The sequence below is a fragment of the Phragmites australis genome, chromosome 10 (assembly GCF_958298935.1).
Source record: "Phragmites australis chromosome 10, lpPhrAust1.1, whole genome shotgun sequence".
NCBI classification, from domain to species: domain Eukaryota; kingdom Viridiplantae; phylum Streptophyta; class Magnoliopsida; order Poales; family Poaceae; genus Phragmites; species Phragmites australis.
The window spans coordinates 13,923,990-13,948,759 of record NC_084930.1 but is presented as its reverse complement, the minus strand read 5'-3'; the positions used below and the strand labels follow the sequence as shown (position 1 = coordinate 13,948,759).

Sequence of the window (24,770 nt, the reverse complement as noted above, 5' to 3'; positions counted from 1 at the left end):
TTGTGATTTCATCACCCGCATTACCAGGTGACAGTCTCCATGTTGCCGTACCAGCCAAGCACTTACACACTTCCAAGATGTGAGCTAGGAGATCACTACAAGGCGGTTACAAAGCTCCCGCCAAAATGCAAGAACCCACTGAGGTTTCACCGCTAACTGTGATTCCATCACTGCCGAAGCCCCCTCTTGTGCCACTCAACCATTTGCATGGTTCTCACAGAACTGGAGGGGTGACTAATTAATTGGCCAAGTCATACCCATATAGGCCTCATGATTGCGCTGTTATGCCGGGCTACATGTCTATGAACCTGTCCTTAGGATTTCAAGTAGGTACTCGCACATCACCCAATGTGCACACAACAGCCATACCAACCAAACCATTCTGCCTAGATCTCTATGTTCCATGTTGCTACAAAAGATTAACATTTAAACCACCCGACTTGATAACATGACTAAGTATTTATACCCTTGACACTTGAACTACAACACAAGCGACAAGTATAATCATGGAAAGTACTAATAAATCGGAAACATGGGATTCATATTGACAATCATGTATTGTAGGATCAATCTGATCAAGGACACCTGGCTTTAGCAGCGGGCTACTCAAACTCTTCAGAAGTCCGGTCCTACAAATTCATGAACTGCTTGTCTCCTATTGCAATCCCGCACACAGGAAACAAACAAGTACAAACATCTAAGTATACTAAACAAAATCAAAGTGCTATGACAAGCCTACTAATGGATTATTCGCTGCTACGAACGTGTGAGCGCAAGAATCACCTAAAACGGAGCTCGTATGAAAAGTTATGAGGGTTTTAAGCTATAGGGTCTTTCTGAAAAGGAACAAAGGCTAATTTGTAAAAATAGAAAGTTCCAGGGCTTATTTGTAAAATTTAGGGACCTATTTGTAATAAGAAAAATTCAGAGGGCTAACTGTAAAATAACGGTACTAATAGGGGCATAATTATGAAAATAGTAAAGTCTAAGGGACTAAATTCAAGATCACCTAATTTCAGATATTAAAGGATTTATTTTTGAATTGAAAATCCTAATTAATGCATCAGCAGGCTAGCTGGGCTTGGGTCGGTGACGTGGGCGACACGTGGACGGCGCGTGGCACTGACATGGATCACATAATCTGACTGGGCTTATGTGCCATGTGCCAAAATCCTATTGGCTCACGAAGGGGTACACTGATGTTCTAATCTCAGCTGTTGATCAAGAATCGGGCGGCTTACCAGCTTTCTTCTTCCTCCGCGTGACGCAAACGGTGGTACGGGGCTCCGGTGTGGTGGCACTGGCTCGGGTGATGCTGGAACTTCACCGCCAGTGTCAAGGGTCTCCAGCGAGTGGTGGAAAAAGTTCATCGAGCGCCGATGATTTTATTTGAGGCACGTGTCAGCGTCGGCGTGCAGCAAAGTGGCTCGGCAATGGTGAATGGCGGCGGTGGTGGCTAGAGCTCGGCTCAATGGTGAAACTCGATGGCTAAAGGTCGTGGACGTCTAGCTGCGGTTTGCGAATGGTGTCGTGAGCTCGAATAGAGTCGGGTAGGCGCAGAACAGCATGGCGACGGTGACGGGGTGCAACGGAACTATGATGGCATCGTGAGAGCTCTCGGGTGGGGGAAAACTGATGAAATTTGGGGGCTTGAGTGCGGTGGAGGGAGAGGAAGCTCGATCGGGGGGTTTGATTCAGGTTTTATAGCCGCGGGTGGGGTGGACGGTTGCAGAGACGAGGGGGATCGTGGCGGTGGTTTTCGGCACGGCTTGGTGTCATTGGCGCGGAGGCAGATCGTGGGTGTGGCGGTTTCAGCCGGCAGCTACGGGTGCGGCATGCGTGAGTGAGAGAATAATTAAAAAATATATCACAAAGTATTACAAAGGCCTATTTGGCAAACTAGAGAATAATAATTTTGTGATGGATGAATCAATAATTAATGATATCCCTCAAGTAAGTGAAAGCGAGAATGAAATCCTTACCGCCCTATTCGGAGTGGATGAGGTGAAAAGGGCAATTTTCCAAATGGAGCATAATAAATCTCCAGGCCTTGATGGCTTCCCTGCTAAATTTGACCAAGTTTTCTCATGGCTTTATTCAATGACTTCCACCAGGGGAAATTATCTATTTTCAGCCAGAACTTCAGTGTTATTACTCTGATTCCTAAAAAGAGTAATGAGCTGAAGATTCAAGAATATCACTCGATATGCCTCCTTAATGTTAGCTTTAAAATTTCACTAAAGTTGAAAAAATAATTAGACCCTTTCAAACTGCCTTCATGCCTGGTCGAAACATATGGAAGGAGTGATAATACTCCATGAGACCATTCATGAGTTGAATAGGAAAAACAAAATGCCATGACCATTAAAATTGACTTCGAGAAAGCATATGACAAAGTTAAATGACCCTTTCTCTAGCAGGCTTTGAAAATAAAAGGTTTTTCATCACAATGGTGTAGCTGGATCCAAAGCTTCGTGTCTGGGGGCCATGTAGGAATCAAGGTCAATGATAAAGTTGGACCTTATTTTTAAACACAAAAAGGATTGAGACAAGGAGATCTATTGTCGCCCATTCTTTTCAATATTGTAGTAGATATGCTTGCAGTATTAATTTCAAGAGAAAAAAGGATGGGTAAATCAATGAAGTGGTTCCACACCTGGTTGATGATGGTTTATCTATTCTACAATATGCATAGGATACCATATTTTCATGGATCATAATATTGAGCAAGCAAGAAATATGAACCTCTTGCTATGTGTGTTTGAACAACTATCTAGGCTTAAAGCGAGATCTTTTGCTATGGGGATGCTAAATAATGTGAAGATCAGTACACACAATTATTTGGATGTGATATTGGTTCTTTACCATTCGGATATCTTGGCATTCCAATGATTCACAGGAAGCTAAGAATAGTGATTGGAAGGGGAAACTTATGTTTGCTAGAGGTTGAAAAGAAATTGAGTAGTTGGAAGGGGAAACTTATGTTTTCTAGAGGTTGATTAGTAATTCTAAACTTAGTACTTAGTTGTATCCTCATTTTCATGATGTCCTTCTTTGAAATCCCATGGGGTATGCTTAAAAGACTAGATTATCTTTGGTCTAGGTTTTTTCGGCAAGGGGATAACCTTTATAAGAAATATTGACTTGTTCGATGGGACATCGTCTGCCAACTAAAAGATCGGGGGTGGATTAGGCATTACTAATTTCTTGGTCTTGAACAAATGCCTCCTTAGCAAGTGGCTTTTTAGACTGCTCAATCATGATGGGGCTTGGCAACAAATGCTAAGGAATAAATACCTAGATGGTAAATCTGTCACTCTGGTAGAAGGAAAATGAGGAGATTCTCACTTCTAGTCTGGCTTAATGAAAGTGAAACATGAGTTACTCAGATAGGGGACTTTTTAGGTTAAGGATGGATGACAGACTAGATTCTGGAATGATATCTGCTTGCAAGTTTCTCCACTGAGTGAACAATATCCATCTTTGTATAATGTGGTTAGAAGAAAGGAAACCACAATGGTGTAATTCATGCATTCTTTACCGCCAAACCTCTCTTTCTATAGACCTATTATTAGAGATAAACTAATTTCTTGGCATAATATGGTGTCCAAATTGTTACATATTCATCTATGCACTGGACGAGATACCTTTAGATGGGGGTTGCATGAGAATGGACTATTCTCAGTTCACTCTATGTACAATGAAATGATAGCTCTACCCATTTCCGCCACAACAAAGGGTTTATGGAACCTTAAGCTTCCACTCAAGCTTAAGGTTTTCTTGTGGTACTTATGTAGAGGTGTTATTTTGACCAAGGATAACATGGCCAAAAGAAATTGGAAATGCAGCCTTAAATGTTGTTTTTGCAATCATAATGAAAGCCTTCAACATCTATTTTTTGAGTGTCATTTTGCAAGGTCCATTTGGCATATCATCACTATTGCCTTGGGAATAAAGGAACCTAGAAGCATAGGCCATATTATGAGATTTTGGCTCAGATCAAGGGTAGCTAATAATAGTTCACTCTGAGTAGGCATGGCTGCCATTTTTTGGTCCATATGGCTATGTTGAAATGATATTGTTTTTACTAAATAAGCTACTATGACTTAGATGTAGGGAATTTTTAGGGGTACCTTTTGGTTGCGTTTTTGGAGGCAGCTGCAAAAGGAATCAGAAAGGAAGAATATCCTTATGGCTTGTCACTATTTGGAGGTGGTGGCAATGTAAATCTTCGTCAAGAATGGGTGGCCACATAATTATAGACCATATGATTCATGATTTATAATCTTTATTTTGAAACATTGTAATAATGAACATGGGCTGTATGTGTTGAACGATGAAAAAGGCCAGAATTAGTTTCCTTTATCTAAAAGAAATATGTACATAATTGTAACATAACTTTGGGGGCAGGATTATCATCCCCCTGCTCATTCTCTTTATAAAATGAGCCCCAAGGGGTGGGCTACGGGGACGGGACTTTTCATTCATTCCACATGCTCTCTTTCCTCTCGCTCTCTTCCTTCCTCTTGGCTCATCATTCTTCCCCAAGCTTTAGCCTTCTTGTTAGGAGAGGCTCTCGCCGCACTCTATCCGGGGCACTTTTTTTGTGCCCCAACAGACAGCACCGTCCATGGGGATATCGACACAAGAAGCCGCATAAAGACGGAAGGCTAGAGAACACCATGAGAGGAGATGACTCTATGCGTGCGCTCGCTACTGCCTGTCATCGCGTGGCTCCATGAGTGGGAGGCTGCCGGCTTGCTGCCTCATGCGTAGGTAGGCCACTGTGAGAGGAGATGGCTCTCCGCGTGCCAACTTGCTACCTACCGTCATCGTGCCTATCGCCCTAAAGGCTGCTGAGCCCTAGCTGCTACTCCCTGCTAATGGCTGAGCTCCTTGCTGGCCGCCTCTGCTACCCACATCAAGCATCGCGAGACCCTACACTATCCTCAGAGAGCGCTGGGACACCACACCAGTTGAGCTTGCCTCTGACTCAACTTTGAAGCCACCTGTGGACATCCTCACCGACACGACTCCGAATGAGGTAGACTGTAATTCCCGACAGAGTACTAGCATCATGAAGATGAACTGCCTCGACATGTGAGGCACCTTTAAATGAGAGCCTCCCTACCGTGAGGCCCTGTCACACCCATTTTTATAAAGGGACAAAACTAGAAGTAAACCACATATATTCCAGGATCAAGTTTCATACATACAGCGACTTCATCAGTGTATCACACATAATGTCATTATTACAACGCCTAACTTAAACAAAATAGAAAGACCTAAAATTCTTTAACTAAAACATACTAGCAAAACACAATAAAGCTCCCATCTTCCACAGGCAATTGACCGGGGGTCCACCAGCCTAGCAATCTTCATCGTCATCGGTGAAGTAGTCTAGCTCTTCTTCACTATCTGGGCAACATTTAATGTACATTTGGATGGAAATAGCAAGTGTGAGTACATATCGTACTCCGCAAGTGTGGAAAATAAATGACATGGAAGCTTAAATAAAGGAACAAGCTGTAATGGGTTAAATTTGCATAAATGCCAACTATGCTAATGAAGAGTTATAAAAGCATCTTATTTAACTATGTGATTTATCACTAGACTTCCAACTCCGAGAAACATCACCATATGTTTCTCAACTACCCGAAAACCACTTCAGACATCCAAACCATCCGACTTGATACCCTCCACAGTATCCAAGAACCATCCAACCAAACCAACTAAACCAAACCAACTAATCATGTGAGGATCCAAGTCTCTCATGACCGTGAGCACGGCTGATATATCAAATTTTACACTCTGCAGAGGTTGTCCAGCTTTCCCCATGAGTCATGATTTCCTTGTTGTCATGCCGTCCAAGCAATTAACACACGCCTATGGTGTGTCGCCCGGAGATCACTACAAAGTAGTTACAAAGTTTCATCCAGTATGGGCACGCCCACTAGTTTTCACCGCCATCAAAGTGGTTTTCACGGCAACGAGAAGGCCCCTTTTGCGCCTTGTAGCTTCCAGCAAGTTTTCACCCTTCTCTTCCACTACACATCTTATACCACTAACCAAATGGTTTTGGCCTTAGCCATCCCCACACATCCACTCTTTCATTTTGCACGCACAAAAACTGGAATCCACTAATTAATAGGCCAAGCCTGTCCCATACCAGATCTTGTGGTTGGTACGATATTTTTTTGGGTTGTCGCTCCACGAGCTGGTTTTTACTTAAGTCACTTGAGCAAACACTAAACCAACAACATAACCTAGACCACCATCACCAACACCTCTTTGCTCAAGGCCTAAGGTTCCATATTGCTATACCATTACTAGTATTCCCAACTCATAGTTGTATAGTTTATTAGTCATGTTTAACTGGCTACCCATCCATACCCTTGTGCAAAGCTAAGCATAAGCTACCCAACATAACCACTACCGACAACTAGGAGACAAGTAATATATGAAACAGGGTACTATACTAAATAGGATTCAGAATTAATAGCATGCATGTTTAAAATAAAGAACGCATTTAAAACTAGGATCAGAATGTTCAAGGACACTTTGCTCTTCCAATTTGCTGCTCGAAATCTTCAAAGACTTGGTCGTGGAGATTCTCGAATTGCTCTTCGTCTGCTCTCAAAACACACCGAAAAAGCACACAACCAAAACTAACTAAGAACAGTACACCAAACATTATTAAAACTCTGTAAAAATACTATGGTTGGATAAGCATGATTTTAGAGGAATTTAGACGCAGGAATCGCCTAAATCAGAGTTAGAATGAAAGAGAATGAACTTTTGGAAGATGGATTAAGTTCAAAAGAAAATACTTGTTTACTGGAGTTATCTTCCTATGGGAATTGGCAGTATCATGCAATCATTGTGTCAGGCTTGACAACGTCCTTATGCAAGGTTCAAGAAATATAGGGTTGACTAGGCTAAGAAGGATGATGTTGCGCTAACTTGGCATGCTATACAAGCACCAACTTGGATTAAAGAAAAGTTATGCTGACATCCATTCTTGATCACCCATGATCAAATGGCTGGGTTTATGCTTCTAGGTTAAGGATACTACCAATGACTCTGCGTAACGGTGGTGGCTTAGGTTTCGTCGGACATCGTGATCGGGCATGTGGCCATTGACAACGATGATGGTCTTCAGTAGTGTTTCAACGAACTGAGGGAAGCATAGCGTAGAACGTGGAAAGGCTAACTCAAAGGTAGGGTCAGTTTTGGAAGGGGTCATCCAAGGTAGCGGCAAAATAGCAATGACTGCTGCTTGGTTTGGTGGTGACCGCGAACAGATGCAGCAACGAAGATGCTCGCGTTCCAAGAGATTGGCTATAAAATTTGAGAAACCATTTGAATAGAGACGTTCATATATCTCGGGAACACAATGCTATAGAACGGGTTTGGGTAGATCATCCCCTGAGAGGAAGAACAAACAACGGAGATGAGATGGGTGGAGTTTACGATATGCTGCGGTTGGCAAACATGTTCCGGTGGAGTCGCTGCACAACAGGTGAAAACGTCCTAGGGTCACGTAGAAGACTTCATGGGACATATTGTGACGTAGATGGAACATCCATATAGCTTTTGGATTGATGGGGAACACGATAGCAAACTCGGTGCGCGTGCTGAATTCGTCCAAAAACCAGACAGCGAGCATGTCGACCTTGATCCCGGTGGTTTGGCTGATCTACTGGATGACTCGGTTGGTGAGGGCATGGTAAAAATCACGGGTCATGCACTGGTGAAAGGGCATGGTGATTTGACCTTTGCTCAGCCGGGAACGTCGATGCTAATCGGTGACAGCGTGGCTATCCGCGACGGCGAGGACCGTGGCAGCATAGATCGAGCTTTGGCCGGGGCTAGGGCTCTGCTACGGACTTAGTATGATGGTAAAACAAGCGTAATTAAGGAGAAGGAGGGGTCCTCACCTTGCTTTGACGATCGGGGAAGGAGGATTCACGCAAATGATGACGTAGCTCATCACAGGCGGCGATGAAGGCGACACTAGCGAACGGCAAAGCACGAGCAGGGCTGCTGTGGCATCTAGGGCATGTGGGGATGTAAAGGTGGTAGGGGAGGACGTGCAATACCTATTTATAGGGCTAGGGGTGGCTGGTTGAGGTGGAGTCCAAGCCGGACACGATTTGGATTTGAGTTCGAGTCTGTTAGGATTTTTTTTTTTAGCTCTCTATTCTGAGGATGATATCTCCACCATTAGGACTACAAATTGGAAATTTATAGACTCTAAATTGTAGTACTAAAAAAGATCTACAACATGGGTATTCATTGGAACTTCTGAAAACACCATTTTGATTTCCATAAATTCGTCACAAGATAAACTGTTTGAACTGAGATATATCTGCGCAGCATTGATTTTGAGGGCCATAACTCCTAGCTGCATTATCCAAAAGGATACTTTCATAGGTTTAAATCCAATCTCTTGATGATACATACAATGTTGGTATTGTAAAGATTTGCATTTGATGCCGTCTTGAACTCCGAAACTGTATGGGAAGATGAGGCTATCCAGGACTCCGCGAATATCCACATGTTTCGTGGATTTTTTGTGTTGGGCCTTCTAGATGACTTGTGTGCCGGTCAAGAGCTTGGACTTGGATAGAATTAGGTCTAATGGCAACTTGCGCATATCTAGGGTCTTATAAAAGAAACTTTTGCAGAGAAATTTGAATAATGATTGAATTTGAATTGAACGTGGAGTGAATTCGAGAGAAACGAAAAATGAGGTTGAACAAGAATGGGAGTAGATAAGGAATTTGAATTTGGATTTGGGTAGAATTTGAGAAATAGGAGATTAGATTTAAGCAAGGATTTGGATAAGATTGGAATTGAACTAGAGAAGGATCAGGTATGATTAAGGATTGAATAGATGATGAATTCTTGGATTTTGAATTCCGACCATTAAGATCCTTAACTAATTTACTACTGAGTTTTATAAAAACCTTTTCAAAACCTTTTTCACTCAAAACACCAAAGAGAAGGAGAAAGATCTCTAATGCATTTACCTAGATCCTAGCAAAACTCAGCATGCAATGAACACAAAATAATAACCTATATTGATTGATTGTTTATGAAAATAGGTTTTAAACCTATTCTACTGGTGAAGCTACTTACTAATGTTGAATTTTTTAAAAAATTTTGCAAATTATGACAACCAGGGTGTTACAAATCTACCTCCCTTAATGGAATCTCGCCCTCGAGATTCGGAAAGATCAGAGAAGAGATAAGGAAACTTGGTCGTTGAATTTTCTTCTCCTTTTCCAAATCATTTTCTTCTTCTTTTGGGTGCTGACCTCATTGCACAGACGTTCTTTGATCACTTCGCTTTTGAGGGCCTTAAGAAATCTTGATTTATTACCCTAAATATGTAAAAAAAAATCCGAATATTCCATTTACAGTATCTTGAACTATTGTAGTTGTTTCTGATGTATTGTTTTAACTCTCTGACATGTGTCACATAGGGCCACGTACTTTGCTATATCTGTCATCTTTCCATACCACAAATAGCGATTCTTGAGATTTTGATACATCTTAGTGATTTCCAAACTATTTCTTGAGTATCTGTAGCTTTAGCACTCCTGATAAGTTTTCTTTATTTTTTTAATCTTCTCATCTGTTAATTGACCTTGGTGGACCTTCTTATTCATGGAGATTTACTAAGGCCTATCTTAATTCTCAGGGAAAGGGTACTTGTTCTTGATAGTCACTTTGAGGATTGACGTGTAGCTTCTGAGTACTGTCCTTTCGTTGGCACACCTTATTGCTCCATTACTCTTGCTGACAAGCCTCTTCGAAGAACAACATCTGCGTCTTTGGATTCCAAAACCAACATATTGATTAGAGGGTCTACCCCCATTAAAAAGAGCGGACTTCTTTGACAAGCATTTCCAGTTCGTGAGAATTAGACAGACTAGTAATAGAGCGGATAAACATTAATATTTCTCAGATAGATCGAGGGAAAATGAACTTCTATTCAAGTCTTAAACAGATTGTTCTTAAGCCACATGGTTTGATGATATGAAGAGATGATATAAGATTCTCATTATTACAAGGTTGCACTTGACATGTGGTATATCACTCTCAACTTCTTAGTGCCTACTGAGCTTCTTTGGGCTTGACTGTCTTGAGTTGCTACTTGAACATTGTGACGACCTAAATGCTGAACTGGGATCTTCATCTGGAGCTGAGGGTTGATCCGGTTCCAGGCGGAAAACTTCTTGGGGCATCTATAGGTGTAATGTCCTTCTCCTCCACAGCGGAAACACATTACTTTCTTGTTGGACTGAGCACGATACCTCTTGGAGCACTCGTTGATGAAGTGTCCTTCATATTCATAGTGTAAACACACTTTGTTAGTATCAGGAATAAGAATCCTCAGGGGACATCAGTTGACATAATATCTTTCTTCCCTATAACAAAAACGTGCCTTCCTTGTAGGTGCATCCTGGGGTTTGTTTCCGTCCAGATTTGCAGAATGGGGAAACTGAATGTTGGCGCATGGGAGAGGAGCTTTTTCTATTGTATCATCTATTTCTTGACTGACAGGATTTCCTTGTTGCACTGATCCAGCTTGTTTTTTTTCACTTCTTGAAACGTTTGGCCCTGTTCAGTTGAAATTAGCTCTAGGTGATCACCCAATCACTGATGTTGAGATCCTGAGGACCGTTTTGCCTCCTAGTGTCCTGCTGTCCACAGTTGTTCTGAGAGAGCCTCTGACTTCTATTACATGCTTGGGGTCGAGATTGAGTAGGCTTCAGAGTGTTGAGGTTAGCCCATATTGGATATCTCTTAGGACAACATCTCACAAAGTGTCCTTCTTCCCCGTAATGGTAACATCCTTTTCCTGAGGTGGGAATAGATAGGCTATTAGGTTGTGGCCTATACGGATTGTTGGGACGTAGAATATATCCATATAGAGGTGCTTGAGTTGTCATAAGGAGACAAGTATTGATTCCCTGTCCTTGGAATGACATCTTCCTGTTATCCTGCTGACTATGTCCGTCTTCTACACTCAAAGTTTTAGTGATTCGTAGCAATCTTTCCATGTTCTGAGCCATGCTTTGGAGGATCTGAGCCTGTTTTGTTAAAAGTTTATCTTTGTTGAACTGTGGCGGTGTATGCTGGTTGTGGCAGTTGTTGTTAGGGTTGGTGTCCTCACCATACTAGTCTTTCTTTGGGTTCACCATCTAATCAGGATTAAAGAGAAAGGTTGGGCCAGGAAGAGAAAGGACTAGAAAGAGAAAACCTAGCTATATAGAGATATATAAAGAATGTTGCTGTTACCAGATGCTAAAGCATCCCACAACACATTCCAACACTCAAAAAGAAAATCCAAATCACTCAAGGCATACCACACAAAAGCACACTACTAACATCGTTCTAACGTTTCTGAAGAAATATGGAAAAAAAAAACCTCCTACAACTCAAAAAAGTAAAACTGAGAGCGGTGCAGAGGTAGATCCTCATATCTTTAGTGTTGTGGTAGATGATTTCTTCCTTGTAGCGAAGTGTCTTCAACTCATCATCTGAATCTTTATTCAAGGTAGACGCGTCAATTGAGATCTTCAAAAGCATCATTCTCAATCGGAGTAATTGGGATTGTTCAACAACTAAAAGTTTTGAAATGGGAGGTGTTGGAAATTCATTTTACTCAATAGTTTGAAGAAGGTAAGTAGAGAAGAGAGACTAGAAAATCATGGAGATAGATTTTCAAAATAGGTCTTCAAAAATAATTCTTTATATCACGACCATTCTATCAAGGCTTACGTCCTACGGTTGACACGGCTCTGATACCACCTCTGTCACACATGGTTTTTTAAAGGGACAAAACTAGATGTAAACTACATGTATGCCAGATCAAGTTTCATACATGCATTGACTTCATCAGTGTATCACACACAGTTTCATTATTACAATACTTAACTTAAACAAAATAGAAAGACCCAAGAGTCTTTAACTAAAATACACTAGCAAAACACAGCGAAGCTCCCATCTTCCACAGGCAATCGACCGGGGGTCTACCAGCCTAGCAATCTTCATCGTCGTCGGCAAAGTAGTTTAGTTCTTCTTCATTGTCTGAGCAGTGTTTAATGTACATTTGGATGGAAATAGCAAGTGTGAGTACATATCGTACTCCGCAAGTGTGAAAAATTAAATGACATGCAAGCTTAAATAAAGGAACAAGCTGTAATGGGTTAAATTTGCATAAATGCCAACTATGCTAACGAAGAGTTATAAAAGCATCCTATTTAACTATGTGATTCATCACTAGACTTCCAACTCCGAGAAACATCTCCATATGTTTCTCAACTACTTGAAAACCACTTCAGATTTTCCAAACCATCCGACTTGATACCCTCCACAGGTAACCAAGAACCAACTAAACCAAACCAACTAATCATGAGAGGATCCAAGTCTCTCATGACCATGAGCATGGTTGATATATCAGATTTTACACTCTGCAGAGGTTGTCTAGCTTTCCCTAGGAGTCGTGATTTCCTTGTTGCCATGCCGGCCAAGCACTTAACACACGCATATGGTGTGTCACCCGAAGACTACTACAAAGCCATTACAAAGTTTCATCCAGTATGTGCACACCCACTAGGTTTCACCGCCGTCAAAGTGGATTTCGCGCCACCTAGAACCCCCCTTTAGCGCCTTGTAGTTTTCAGCAAGTTTTCACCCTTCCCTTCCACTACACATCTCATACCACTAACTAAATAGTTCTGGACTTAGCCATCCCTGTACATCCACTCTTCCATTTGGCACGCACAAAAACTAGAATCCACTAATTAATAGGTCAAGCCTGTCCCATACCAGGTCTCGTGGTTGGTACGATATTTCTTGGGTTGTCGCTCCACGAATCGGTTCTTACTTAAGTCATTTGAGCAAACACTAAACCAACAACATAACTATGACCACCATCACCAACACCTCTTTGATCAAGGCCTAAGGTCACATATTGCTATACCATTACCAATATTCCCAACTCATAGTTGTATAGTTCATTAGTCATGTTTAACTGGCTACCCATCCATACCCTGTGCAAAGCTAAGTATAAGCTACCCAACATATATGGAATAGGGTACTATAAGTAAATAGGATTCAGAATTAACATCATGCATGTTTGAAATAAAGAACGCATCTGAAAAACTAGGATCATAATGTTCAATGACACTTGCCTCTTGCAACTTGTTGCTCAGACTCTTTAAAGACTTGGGAGATTCTCGAATTGCTCTTCGTTTGCTCTCAAAACACACAAGAAAACCACACAACCAAAACTAACTGAGAATAGTACATCAAACATTATTAAAACACTTTAAAAATACTATGGTTGGATAAGAATGATTTTAGAAGAATTTAGACGCAAGAATCGCCTAAATCAGAGTTAGAATGAAAGAGAATGAACATTTGGAAGATGGATTAGGTTGAAAAGGAAAGGCTAGTTTACTAGAGTAATCTTCCTATGGGAATTGGTGTTATCACACAATCATTGCGTTAGGCTTGACAACGTCCTTATGCAAGGTTCAAGAAGTATAAGGCTGACTAGGCAAAGAAGGATGGTGTTGTGCTAACTTGGCATGCTATACAAGCACCAACTTGGATTAATGAAAAGGTACGCTGAGGACCAGTCTTGGTCACTCGTGATCAAATGGATGGGTTATGCTTCTAGGTTAAGGATACTACCAATGACTCTGCGTAACGGCGGTAGCTTGGGTTTCGTTGGAGATCGCGATCAGGCACGTGCCCACTGACATCGATGTTGGGCTTCAATGGTGTTTCAGCAAACTGAGGGAAGCATAGCGTAGAACGCGGAAAGGCTAACTCAAAGGTGGGGTCAGTTTTGGAAGGGATCATCCAAGGTTGCGGCAAAACAGCAATGACTGCTGCTGGTTTGGTGGTGACTGCGAACAGATGCAGCAATGAAGACGCTCGCGTTCCAAGAGATTGGCTACGAAATTTGAGAAACCAATTGAACAGAGACATTCATATATCCTAGGAACACAATGCTATAGAACGGGTTTAGGTAGATCATCCCCTGAAAGGAAGAACGAATATCGGAGATGAGATGGGTGGTGGTTGCGATATGCTGCGGTTGGCAAACATGTTCCAGTGGAGTCGCTGCACAACAGGTGAAAACCTTCTAGGGTCACATAGAAGACTTCATGGGACATGATGTGACACAGATGGCACATCCATACGGCTTCCGAATTGACAGGGAACACGATAGCAAACTCGATGCGCGCACAGAGCGCGTCCAAAAACCGAACAGCGGGTTTGTCGACCTTGATCCTTGTGGTTTAGCTGATCTACTGGATGAATTGGTTGGTGAGGGCATGGGAAAAATCATGGGTCATGCACTGGTGAAAGGGCATGGCGATTTGACCTTTGGTCAGCTAGGAATATCGATGCGAATCGGTGACAGCGCGGTTGTCCACGATGGCGACGATCATGGTGGCATAGATCGGGCTTTGGCTGGGGCTAGGGATTGGCTATGGACTTAGCATCATGGGCGGTGACGGCGGCGACACCGGAGAACGGCGGCGCACGGGTAGGGCTGCTATGGCGGCTAGGGCATGGAGGGATGTAAAGGGGGTAGAGGAGGACATGCAACACCTATTTATAGGTCTAGGGGTTACTAGTTGAGGTGGAGTCCAAGCCAGACACGATTCGGATTCGAGTTCGAGTCGGGTATGATTTACTTTTTCGTAGCTCTCTATCCCATGGACGATATCTCCACCGTTAGGACTCCAAATTGGACGTTTCTGTACTCTAAGTTGTACTCAAAAAGTTCTACAACTTTGGAATTCATTGGAACTCCTGAAAATGCTATTTTGATTTCCATAAATTCATCATAAGATAAACTGTTTGAACTGAGACTTATCTACGCAGCACTAATTTCGGAGGCCATAACTCCTAGCAGCATTATCCAAAAGGAGACTTCCATAGGTTCAAATCGAAGCTCTTGACGAGACCCACAACTTTAGTATTGTAACGATTTGCATTTGAGGCCATCTTGAACTCCAAAACTGTATGGGAAGATAAGGCTATCCAGGACTCTGCGAATATCCACAGATTTCGTGGATCCTTTGTGTTGGGCCTTTTAGATAACTTGTGTGCCGGCCAAGAGCTTGGACTTGGATAGAATTGGGTCTAATGGCACCTTAGCCATATCTAGGGTTTTATAAAAGAAACTTTTGCAGAGAAATTTGAATAAGATTTGAATTTGAATTGAGCTTGGAGTGAATTTGAGAGAAACGAAAAATGAGGTTGAACAAGAGTGGGAATAGATAAGGAATTTGAATTTTGCTTTGGGTAGAATTTGAGAAATAGGAGAGATTAGATTTAATAAGGATTTAGATAAAATTTGAATTAAACTAGAGAAGGATCAGGTATGATCAAGGATTGAATAGATGATGAATTCAAGAATTTTGTATTCAGACCATTAAGATCCTTAACTAATTTACTACTAAGTTTTGTAAAAATCTTTTCAAAATCTTTTTCACTCAAAACACCAAAGAGAAAGAAAAAGAACTCTAATATATTTACCTGACTCTTAGCAAAACTCAGTATGCAATGCACATAAAATAATAATATATATTGATTGATTGTTTATCAAAATAGGTTTTATACCCATTCTACTGGTGAAGCTATTTACTAATATCAAAAAATTATAAAAAAATTACAAATTTTAAAAACCAGGATGTCACAGCCCCTTGCAAGGACCATCGTAGAATCGGAGCCGCATACCGCGAGGCCTATGCGAGGACACAAGGTAGGGCAATAGGCGCACACGAACTAGCCTTATCAACACATAGCTCCCAGCACGACTTGTTGCGGCGGCCTTGCGAGCATGGCTCTAGGCCCAAGCACACAAGGTAACAGGCTACTTGTATCTAATTGAACCTCTCTACATTAATCTCTCAGGCATTAAATTGGCATGTTTACGTGCTGTCTACTAGATACGTCTACCTCATAATGCTATGAATTGCCATATGACCCACCGTTCAACGAATAAAAAATAGCTTCAAAAGGATGTAGGCCTCGATGCACTGCCTATTGGCTACTAATTAAATTATCTAGCTACGAGTACTTCCAGTACTGAGTAGTGTCTAGTTTTTTTAGCACCCTTGTGAAGCTCCAAGTGGCTGCTCCAAGTTAACGGTGCCATTTGAGTTACATGCCTCAAACCTAAACTCTGGTTGACAAAAGCCCATAACAATGACATAAATAAGCCCATCATAATAGCACTAGCTTCGTATCTCGTAGGCTAGAGGTCTAGGTCGCACCAGGCACTACCTCGATGACCCCGTGCCTCGACAAAAGCCCATGATGATGCCATAAATCTGTCCATCACAGTAGCACTAGCTTCGCACCTCGTAACCTATAGGTCTCAGTCATACGACACACTACATGGCCCTGAGCCTCAGCAAAATCCCATGATGATGGCATAAATAAGCTCATCACAGTGGCACTAGCTCCGCACCTCATAGGCTACAGGCCTCGGTCACGCGACTCACTGCCTCGACAGCCCCGTGCCTTGGCAAAAGCCCATGATGATGGTAAAATAAGCCCATCATAGTGGCACTAACTCCACATATCATAGGCTACAACCTCGGTATAAGAAAGGCCTCAGTGGATGCCTTGACGGCACCAGCCTTGGTGTAAAAATTAAAGCCTAGCACCATGGCAAAAATGCCTCAATGGCCTTATGCCTTGGCGGACACCTTGATGGCTACCACCTCGGTATAAGAATAAAAGCACACCAATGACATTCATGAGCCAGCCATCGTGGAAAAATTCCATGCCTCGAAGACTCCAAGCCCATGACGATGGCACTGTTAAAGATGCGATGGGGTTGGGGAATGTCACTCCACATGATACACTCTGCACATAAGATGTAGGGCACGCCCTCCGCTCGCTCGAGATCGAAAAGCATGAGGGGGCCAGGGAGTCAGGAAGCCCATGATGGCGGGTGCTGTGCGACGCTGAATTGGATTGCGCTTTAAGCCAGCCAATAACATGTCACCACCCTTAATTCTTATAAGTCTCAAAAGGCCCGACAGATCCTGGACAAGTTGTAGGATTTCGCTAACTCTGTCAAAACACATTATTTTCAAAGCAGTTCTAGGACCAGTGCAAGGATCGAGATCTCGATAAAGTTAGAGAGGACTCAAGAGGATGTTGGCTCTGTGGCTTCACTGTTGATTCTACCTCCGGTCGCTGCCACATGGCTCTAGATGGTCCTGCCTTCATCGAGCATCGCCGCGTCTACCGTTGAGGGGGTTGCAAACTGCCTCCCTCAACCTCGCCGTTGACTTCGCCTCAGGTCACCACCGCGGGGCTTTGGACGGCTATGCCTCTGTCGAGCCTCACCGTGGCTACTCGCTAAGGGGGTTGTAGACTACCTCCCTCAACCTCTCAGTTGCCTTCGCTTATGGCCACCGCCGTGCAGCTCCGGACGGCCCAGCCAACGTCGAGCCTCACCGCATCTACCATTGAGGTGGTCACGAACTGCCTCCCTCAGCCTCATCAGCAATTTCACCTCTAGCCACAGTAGTGGGGCTCTGGATGACCCTGCCTCCGTCGAGCCTCACGTGTCTACCGCTGAGGGGGTAGCGGAATGCCTCCCTCAGCCTTGCCATTGCTTTCTCTTCCGGTCACTATCGTATGGCTCCGGATAGCCCTGCCTCTGTCAAGCCTCACCACGTCTCCCGCTGAGGGTGTCCCGGACTATCTCCCTCGGCCTCACCATCGACTTCACCTTCGGCCACCTCCACGGGGCTCCAGACCATGTAACCTCCGACGAGCCTCGTCGCCACCACTTGTGGCCACCACCGAGGAGGTTGTGGCGCCACTGTTCCCCTTGGCTCCACTATCAACTTCGCTTCTAGCCCTGCCTCTATCAAGTCTCACCACGGCTACCTGTTGGGGTGGGGGGTTCACGGACTACTTCTCTCAGCCTTGCTGTCAACTTTGCCTCCGGCCACTTCCGTGGGGCTCCGGGCCATGTCACCTCCATTGAGCCATGTCAGTGCCACCCGCAGCCATCACTAAGGAGGTTGTGGCACCACTCCGCCCCTCGGCTCCGCCGTCAAATTTACCTCAGGCCACCTTCGAGGGGCTCCAAACAACCTTGCCACCATCGAGCCTCGCCGCACCTATCCACTAAGCGGGTTGCAGAATGCCTCCCTCAGCCTCGCCGTCAACTTTGCCTCCAACCATTGCCATGGGGCTCCGGATGGGCCTGCCTCTATTGAGCCTCACTGCGGCTACCCGTTGAGGGGGTCGTGGACTGCCTCGCTCAGCCTTGCCATCAGCTTCGCCTCTGGCCACCTCCACGGGGCTCCGGATCATGTCACTTCTATCGAGCCTCATCGCCACCACTCATGGCAACCGTCAAGGGGGGTCGCGGCACCACGCCGCCCCTCAGCTCCACCGTCAACTCCACCTCCGGCCACCGCCACAAGGCTCCATACCGTACCACCCTCGTCGAGCCTCATCATTGCCGCTTATGGCCATCACTGAGTGGTTTTACAAGGATGGTAAGATGTTCGGGATATCCTGACTCTCAGGTGGGGCTAGAGCTAGTTCTTAGTTTACCCGCTCGCCCCTTGGAACCTTGAACCAGTGGATGAGGGGGTGTTATTGGGGAAATCACCCCAACCTTGTGACATGTTGATGGTGTACGGCAAAGGTGTTAGGGATTTATAACCCTCGAGTAAGATAGCTCATATAAATATAGCCAAAGGTCTAAAAAAGCCTCATGTACATAATTGTAACATAACTTTGGGGGTAGTTTTCCTTGCCCCTTCTCTTTATAAAATGAGCCCCCAAGGGGCAGGCTACAGGGACGGGACTTTTCATTCATTCCACATGCTCTCTTTCTCTTGTTCTCTTCCTTCCTCTTGGCTCATCATTCTTCCCCAAGCTTGAGGCTCTCGCCACAGTCTGTCTGGGGCACTTTTTCGTGCCCCAACAGAGACCACGTGCCGTGCCCGGGTTTGAGAGGAAGACTGAGGATTCGGCACTTAAGCATGAGTAAGTGATGTCGTGGCCAACTTCAGCGAGTTCAAGCAAGGCTAAGAGAAGATGACGAGGATGGCTCCGAGAACGACAATGATGTGCTGTAGTTGGAGCTCGGGAGGCAGCCCGGGAAGTGGGCACTCGAGGACCAAGAGGAAGAATTCAAGGCTTATTTCTGCGAGTTCTAGCAGGCCTTGAGCTTGGATGGTGGCGGTGATGACTTTGTGGTCAAGAAGGCTAGAACTTGCCGTTGGTTTGATCTTTCGGTAACAAAGATGACATGGGTTTGCAAAGAGAAGGGAAGGAAGAAACTGGTCCGCAGAGACACTAAAAGAGAAGCGTCGGATGTGTTGAACAGTAGAGATAGAGCAACTACACTCTAGTGACGTTGGTCCTCAAAGGCAGAGGATCCATGTGCGAGGGAATGATGTGGGGCATTTACTCTAAGGGATTGTTTGGGAAGCCCAACTTCCGCTGAATCCAGGCCCATTCCATGTAATTTTTTGGCCCATGTATATTATCCCACTTCCAAAGTTTTTTATTTAAAATGTATTTTTAATTAAATTAACAAAATTAGACAACTGTTTCAAAAATTAACAAAAGTAGACGCATGTTGTCCGTTCATCGAGCAACAAGAAAACATTGTACATGTGCGATTTTTATAAACAAAAAAGTCGCCTAATGGAAGGACAATAACTTCAGGCCAACCATTAGAAGCAATTTAAATGACCTATCATTCGATGAGTGGGGATTTTTACAGGGCGACATGGTTACCTCATTGCGTCGCACATCTTCAAAAAATCATTAACTTTTCCCATGTTAACTTAGATGGAGATTATTATTACAAAATAATTATAGTCTTCGATGAGATCTACAACTTTATAATTGATCATTTTTTTATTTAAAACCATATGAATGTAGAAAAAAGAGATAGATTCTGATCAACAATTTTCATATCTGAAATTGTAGCAACTTTTTAAGCTGTAGTTGACTTCTGACTTCTTAGTCCTTGGCCAAATGGTTCCTTTAATATAACGAAGCACTCTCTTTACGGCAGTCCAACGAATATCAGAGGGAGCTTGTATAAATTGACAGACTCGATTTACTGCAAAGGAAATGTTTGGTCGAGTTATAGTCAAGTATTGTAAGCCACCCACTATGCTTCTGTACTGAAATTGTACATCCTCTTTCAGTGCTACACCTTGATCTCATAGTAATTTCTCAGTCGTTGCTGTGGGTGTAGAGATGACCTTGGAATTGTCCATGTTTGCCCTTCTTGACAAGTCCAGTGCATATCTTTTTTGTGACAGAAGAACTCCATCTTTTTCTGGTTGACTTTAATGCCCAGAAAGTATCCTAGTTGACCAAGATCCTTAACAGCAAAATCAATCATCAAGTTCTGGATCAGATTATTTATAGCACTGTGTGAAGAGCTCATAATAATTATGTCATCCATATAGATAAAGCATGTAAATGGCCACTCCTTCTCTACTGAACACACAGAGAGAGGCATCAACTTTAGATGAACTGAAGCCGAGTTCCTGTAGCTTACATGTCAGCCGTGAATGCCAGGCTCTTGCTTGCTTGAGCCCATACATAGCTTTGTTTAATCGATGTATGTAATTTGTAGGTTTACTTATGTCCTCATACAATGGTGGTTGCTACATATACACTTCTTCTCGAAGAATTTCATGAAGGAAAGCATTCAGAATGTCTATTTGATGCATGTGCCAACCTTTAGATATTGCAAGTGACAAGATGAAAAGATATAGCGCCAAAACTCGAGAAAGTATAGTAGAATTCACATAGAAGGACACAAACTACTTGTTGGTCACAATCCAGCAGCTTGTTATATTAGTAGGAAGTATAACAAAACTACAACACTAGTCAGGTCAAAAACATACTGAGAAGAGGTCTGCTATACGTACAACCCTTCTCATATAACTCAAGGCCGGATGACTCAAATCAATTTTAGACGGTGTCTCACTTACAACTCAAGACCGGAGTAGTTGTTTAGGACGCATGTGAAGTATTTCCCTAAGGCAAAATATCATCCCTACACAGTTTCCATACCTGCTCTGCCCGGGGGCGAACCCTATTTCATTTCCTAGCGGGATTCAATGTAAAGAAAAATCAAGGTGGTCAAAGGGCGAAGAGATTAATTTGCATATCTGTTTCTAATTGGAGTGTGTAGAACAAATGCTTTACGGTTGAGGATCGTTTTATGGGCAGACAATAATAGAGGAATGTAGAAGTGGGACTAACATTATTTGCAAATAACTTTGTACCTTATAAGGTTCTGATAGTAATATCAATTTCCAAATGTCATAGTTTAAGATTCTACCAGCCATATGTTGGGTTGTTGGCATGTTATTGTGTCAGGACAAGTGCCATAGTTAACCAACCTTTGGAGAAGTCAAATGATTTGTTTCTGCATTGAGAGTGTACGCAAACAAGAGGACGAATTTGCCATTCTGGTAGCTTCCAGCCAAACTTCACAAACCTTAAAAATGGAGTAACCATTTGCTCCCCTCTGCCCAAAACAGCAACCAATTCCAACCTGCTAAAACACCTTTGCCTCTTGCCTGTAGCACTAGTGTGTATGTGTGTACGTGGAGCTGTCCAAACTCCGAAAAACAGCTCAATATTGCCGTAACCAGGGGGCAGAAAATCAGGGGGCAGAAGAAATGCAGAATTCCACGGGGGTGCGAGTCAAGGAACACGGAATTCCGTGAAACTGAATCGGACGGTTTCTTAACGAAGAGAAACGGGATCGTCCTTGACATTGCCAACCAGCAGCCCGTTCCATTGGAAATGAAAGCCTTCAACGACATATCGCGGGCGCTCTCGGAGAGCAAGCTCGCCATCGGGCTGTTCGCCGGCCTCTTCCTGTCGCTGGTGATCTTCTTCTCCGCGTCGCCGCAGTTCGGTGCCAACGGTGAGCCGCCGCTTCTGTGAATTGCCAAGAGTGGATAAATGTGTTGGACTTCTCACTCGCTGCCTTGATTTGTATCGTTGCAGTTTTCTTGCCGGGGTCGCTAGAAAATGGAGGTGAAGGTTCGCCGGTGGAGGAGAAGAATGATCATGCACCACCGCCAGAGCCAGGTCAGGCTCACTCTAGACATTGTTTTACTGTCCTCCATGTAGAACTTTCGTTCATCATGCATGCACACCAGTCATGTTTCAGAAGGGTTTCTCTTTACGTTTCAAAAAACAAAAAGATTGTAAAATCGAAAGGAATTGTACACTGCTGCTGTAGCTTCTACATTATCTCACGATCACTAGCTAATTTTGTTGAACATTTGCACAGCCAATAGGACAACAGAGTCTCCAGCAGTCACAAAGCAGGCCCATGAAAAAGAACCGACCAAATCTCCTACAAATTTCACAGGTTGATATGCAGCTCTCCTTGAACAAATAGTTCTAACTAATCGAGCAAATTCTGATAGCGAGCATTTCAGCTAAATTTCCTTGAACAAATTTCTCTTCATTCGTTTGCAGGTGCAGAAATTGCACCAAGCTCTGTTTCCCCCCCTCTGAAGCCAATTTGCGACCTTTCCGACTGGCGGTATGACGGCTGCGAGATGTGGGGTGACGCACGTACGGCGAGTGGCACAAACAGGTCGCTTGTCTACTTCATCCCGCCGCCGTCACAGCTCGCCGCCGCGGAGGCCGCCACCTGGAGCATTCGCTCGCAGTCCCGCAAGATCGTCGGCGTCCGCGAGGTCATCGTCAGGTCCCTCAACCAGTCCAACCTCCAAGAGGCGCCTAACTGCACGGTCCAGCGGAGCGTGCCTGCTGTGGTCTTCGCACTCGGCGGCCTGACGTTCAACTTCTGGCACGCCTTCAGTGACGTGCTGGTCCCGCTCTTCACGACGGCCCGAGCCTTCGGCGGCGAGGTCGATCTCGTCGCCACTGACACCCAGGTCTGGTTCATCAGGAAGTACCAGCGCGTCCTGCGGGCGCTGTCGCGGTACGAGGTGGTCGAGCTCGACACCGACAGGGAGGTGCGTTGCTACCCTCACCTCATCGTCGGCCTCCGTGGCCACCGCGATTTTGACATCGACCCGGCGCGCGCCCCGAACAACTACGACATGCTCGCCTTCCGCATGTTCGTCCGGGAGGCCTACTCCCTGCCGCCACCAAGCACCGTGCTTCCTAGCAAATCTGGCGGCACAAAGCCCCGGCTCATGATCATCCTCCGCGGTGGGACGAGACGGTTCGTGAACGCGGACGCCATCGTCGGCGAGATCGAGCGCGCAGGGTTCGACGTGGTACGCATGGAGCCAACGTTCGCGGCGGACATGGACTCGGTCTCGCGAGAGGTGGACGCGTGCGACGTGCTCATGGGCGCGCACGGCGCCGGGCTGACGAACATGGTGTTCCTGCGCACGGGCGGCGTGGTGGTACAGGTCATCCCGTGGGGGAAGATGGAGCCCTACGGCGAGGGCTTCTTCGGCGCACCGGCGGGGCACATGGGCATCCGGCATATCTCGTACAGTATCGCCGCCGAGGAGAGCACGCTGTACGACAAGTACGGTAAGGACCACCCCGTCATCACGGATCCCTATGTGTTCTACAAGAACGGCTCCAATGGGGAGATATACTGGGGGCAGCAGAACATCCGTCTCAACACCACAAGGTTCTTGCCGACGCTTGCGATGGTCAAGCGGCTGCTGCAAGAGTGACCTGCTGCTCATTCTTGATGTTGCATTGTTTAGCAGATGCAGAGATTATTGCTGAAACCGAATGGCACGTTAAGCTGTTTTTTGAACAAGGTTATGTACTTGTACCGTAAAAAGCAATTGTTTCGTTCTTGTTTGCACCCAAAATATTTTAGCATCTCAGGATATGTTATCTTACATTCTCGATTCTTAACAATTGTTATAAACTTTAGAGAGCATATAATTTTGTAATCGTTTTGCTGTTGTTTGGGGTCACCGTTAGGCCCTCTACGCCCTTGACTCCGCCCATCTACATCTGAAGGTCTCTAGGCTCCTAACCAGAGGCCCTCCAGAAGACAAGAATTAGGAGACCATTACCGACTTACCCATTGAAACCCCTCTGGAGATCCTAGGCTCCGAGTCACTATGAAGACCTAAGTCTCCAGAGCTCAGGGCCCAGAGATCGAAGGCCCCTGGAGCTATGGGGGAGCGAGCGGCCCCTCTGTAGATCAGCAGGATGGAGGGGGCCACTGATCTCTAACTACCTACCACGAAGTGATCGAAATTTATTGCCATGACAGTTGGAGGTCGACCCTTTGTAGTGGACGGGACAATCACTATAGTTGACGACCAACCGAGCATTGCAGTCACATACCGATCAGGAACACCGCCACGGTTGGATGATGTCATTAGAGTAGTTGAAGGTTGATCTGGACCTGTACAGTGTTTTACAAGCTTGCCTTAAGGCCCAGTGATGCAGCGATGATTTATATCTCTATCCACCCTGTGGGAGTATATTTGTATATTTATATTTTAAATAATAATATAAATATTTACTATGGTCACTGCACCAAAGGGGATCCTTCTAGACCACCTTAGCCATTCACTTCCTCTCAGACTTCTTCAAACTTGAGCAACTCCAGAGGATTGGCTCTCGCCGCACCAATAGTAGTGTACAGCTTCGGATGTAGATGTTAGGATATGTATTATCTAAAAAAAGTAAGATTATCGACACGAATCAGCAAGAGAATCATTGGTGCAAAATGGTCA

General features: G+C 44.4%; 1 protein-coding gene across 1 annotated transcript; it reads left to right on the top strand.

Moving 5' to 3' along the window:
- The first annotated feature begins 21,561 nt into the window (after positions 1–21,561).
- LOC133883642 (alpha-1,3-arabinosyltransferase XAT3-like) lies at positions 21,562–23,943 on the top strand. The gene is made up of 4 exons (XM_062323017.1): positions 21,562–21,994; positions 22,078–22,161; positions 22,367–22,447; positions 22,558–23,943. The coding sequence occupies exons 1-4, from the start codon at positions 21,871–21,873 to the stop codon at positions 23,742–23,744; spliced, it is 1,476 nt and encodes a 491-aa protein (XP_062179001.1). The 5' UTR covers positions 21,562–21,870; the 3' UTR covers positions 23,745–23,943.
- Positions 23,944–24,770: the final 827 nt, after the last annotated feature.

What these genes read in the sequence shown, in the direction of transcription:
- LOC133883642 (XM_062323017.1), top strand. Translation starts at nt 21,871, where the DNA reads ATGAAAGCCTTCAACGACATATCGCGGGCGCTCTCGGAGAGCAAGCTC. An exon ending in GCCGCAGTTCGGTGCCAACG is followed by an intron (nt 21,995 to 22,077) that starts GTGAGCCGCCGC and finishes GTATCGTTGCAG; the next exon opens with TTTTCTTGCCGGGGTCGCTA. An exon ending in TGCACCACCGCCAGAGCCAG is followed by an intron (nt 22,162 to 22,366) that starts GTCAGGCTCACT and finishes ACATTTGCACAG; the next exon opens with CCAATAGGACAACAGAGTCT.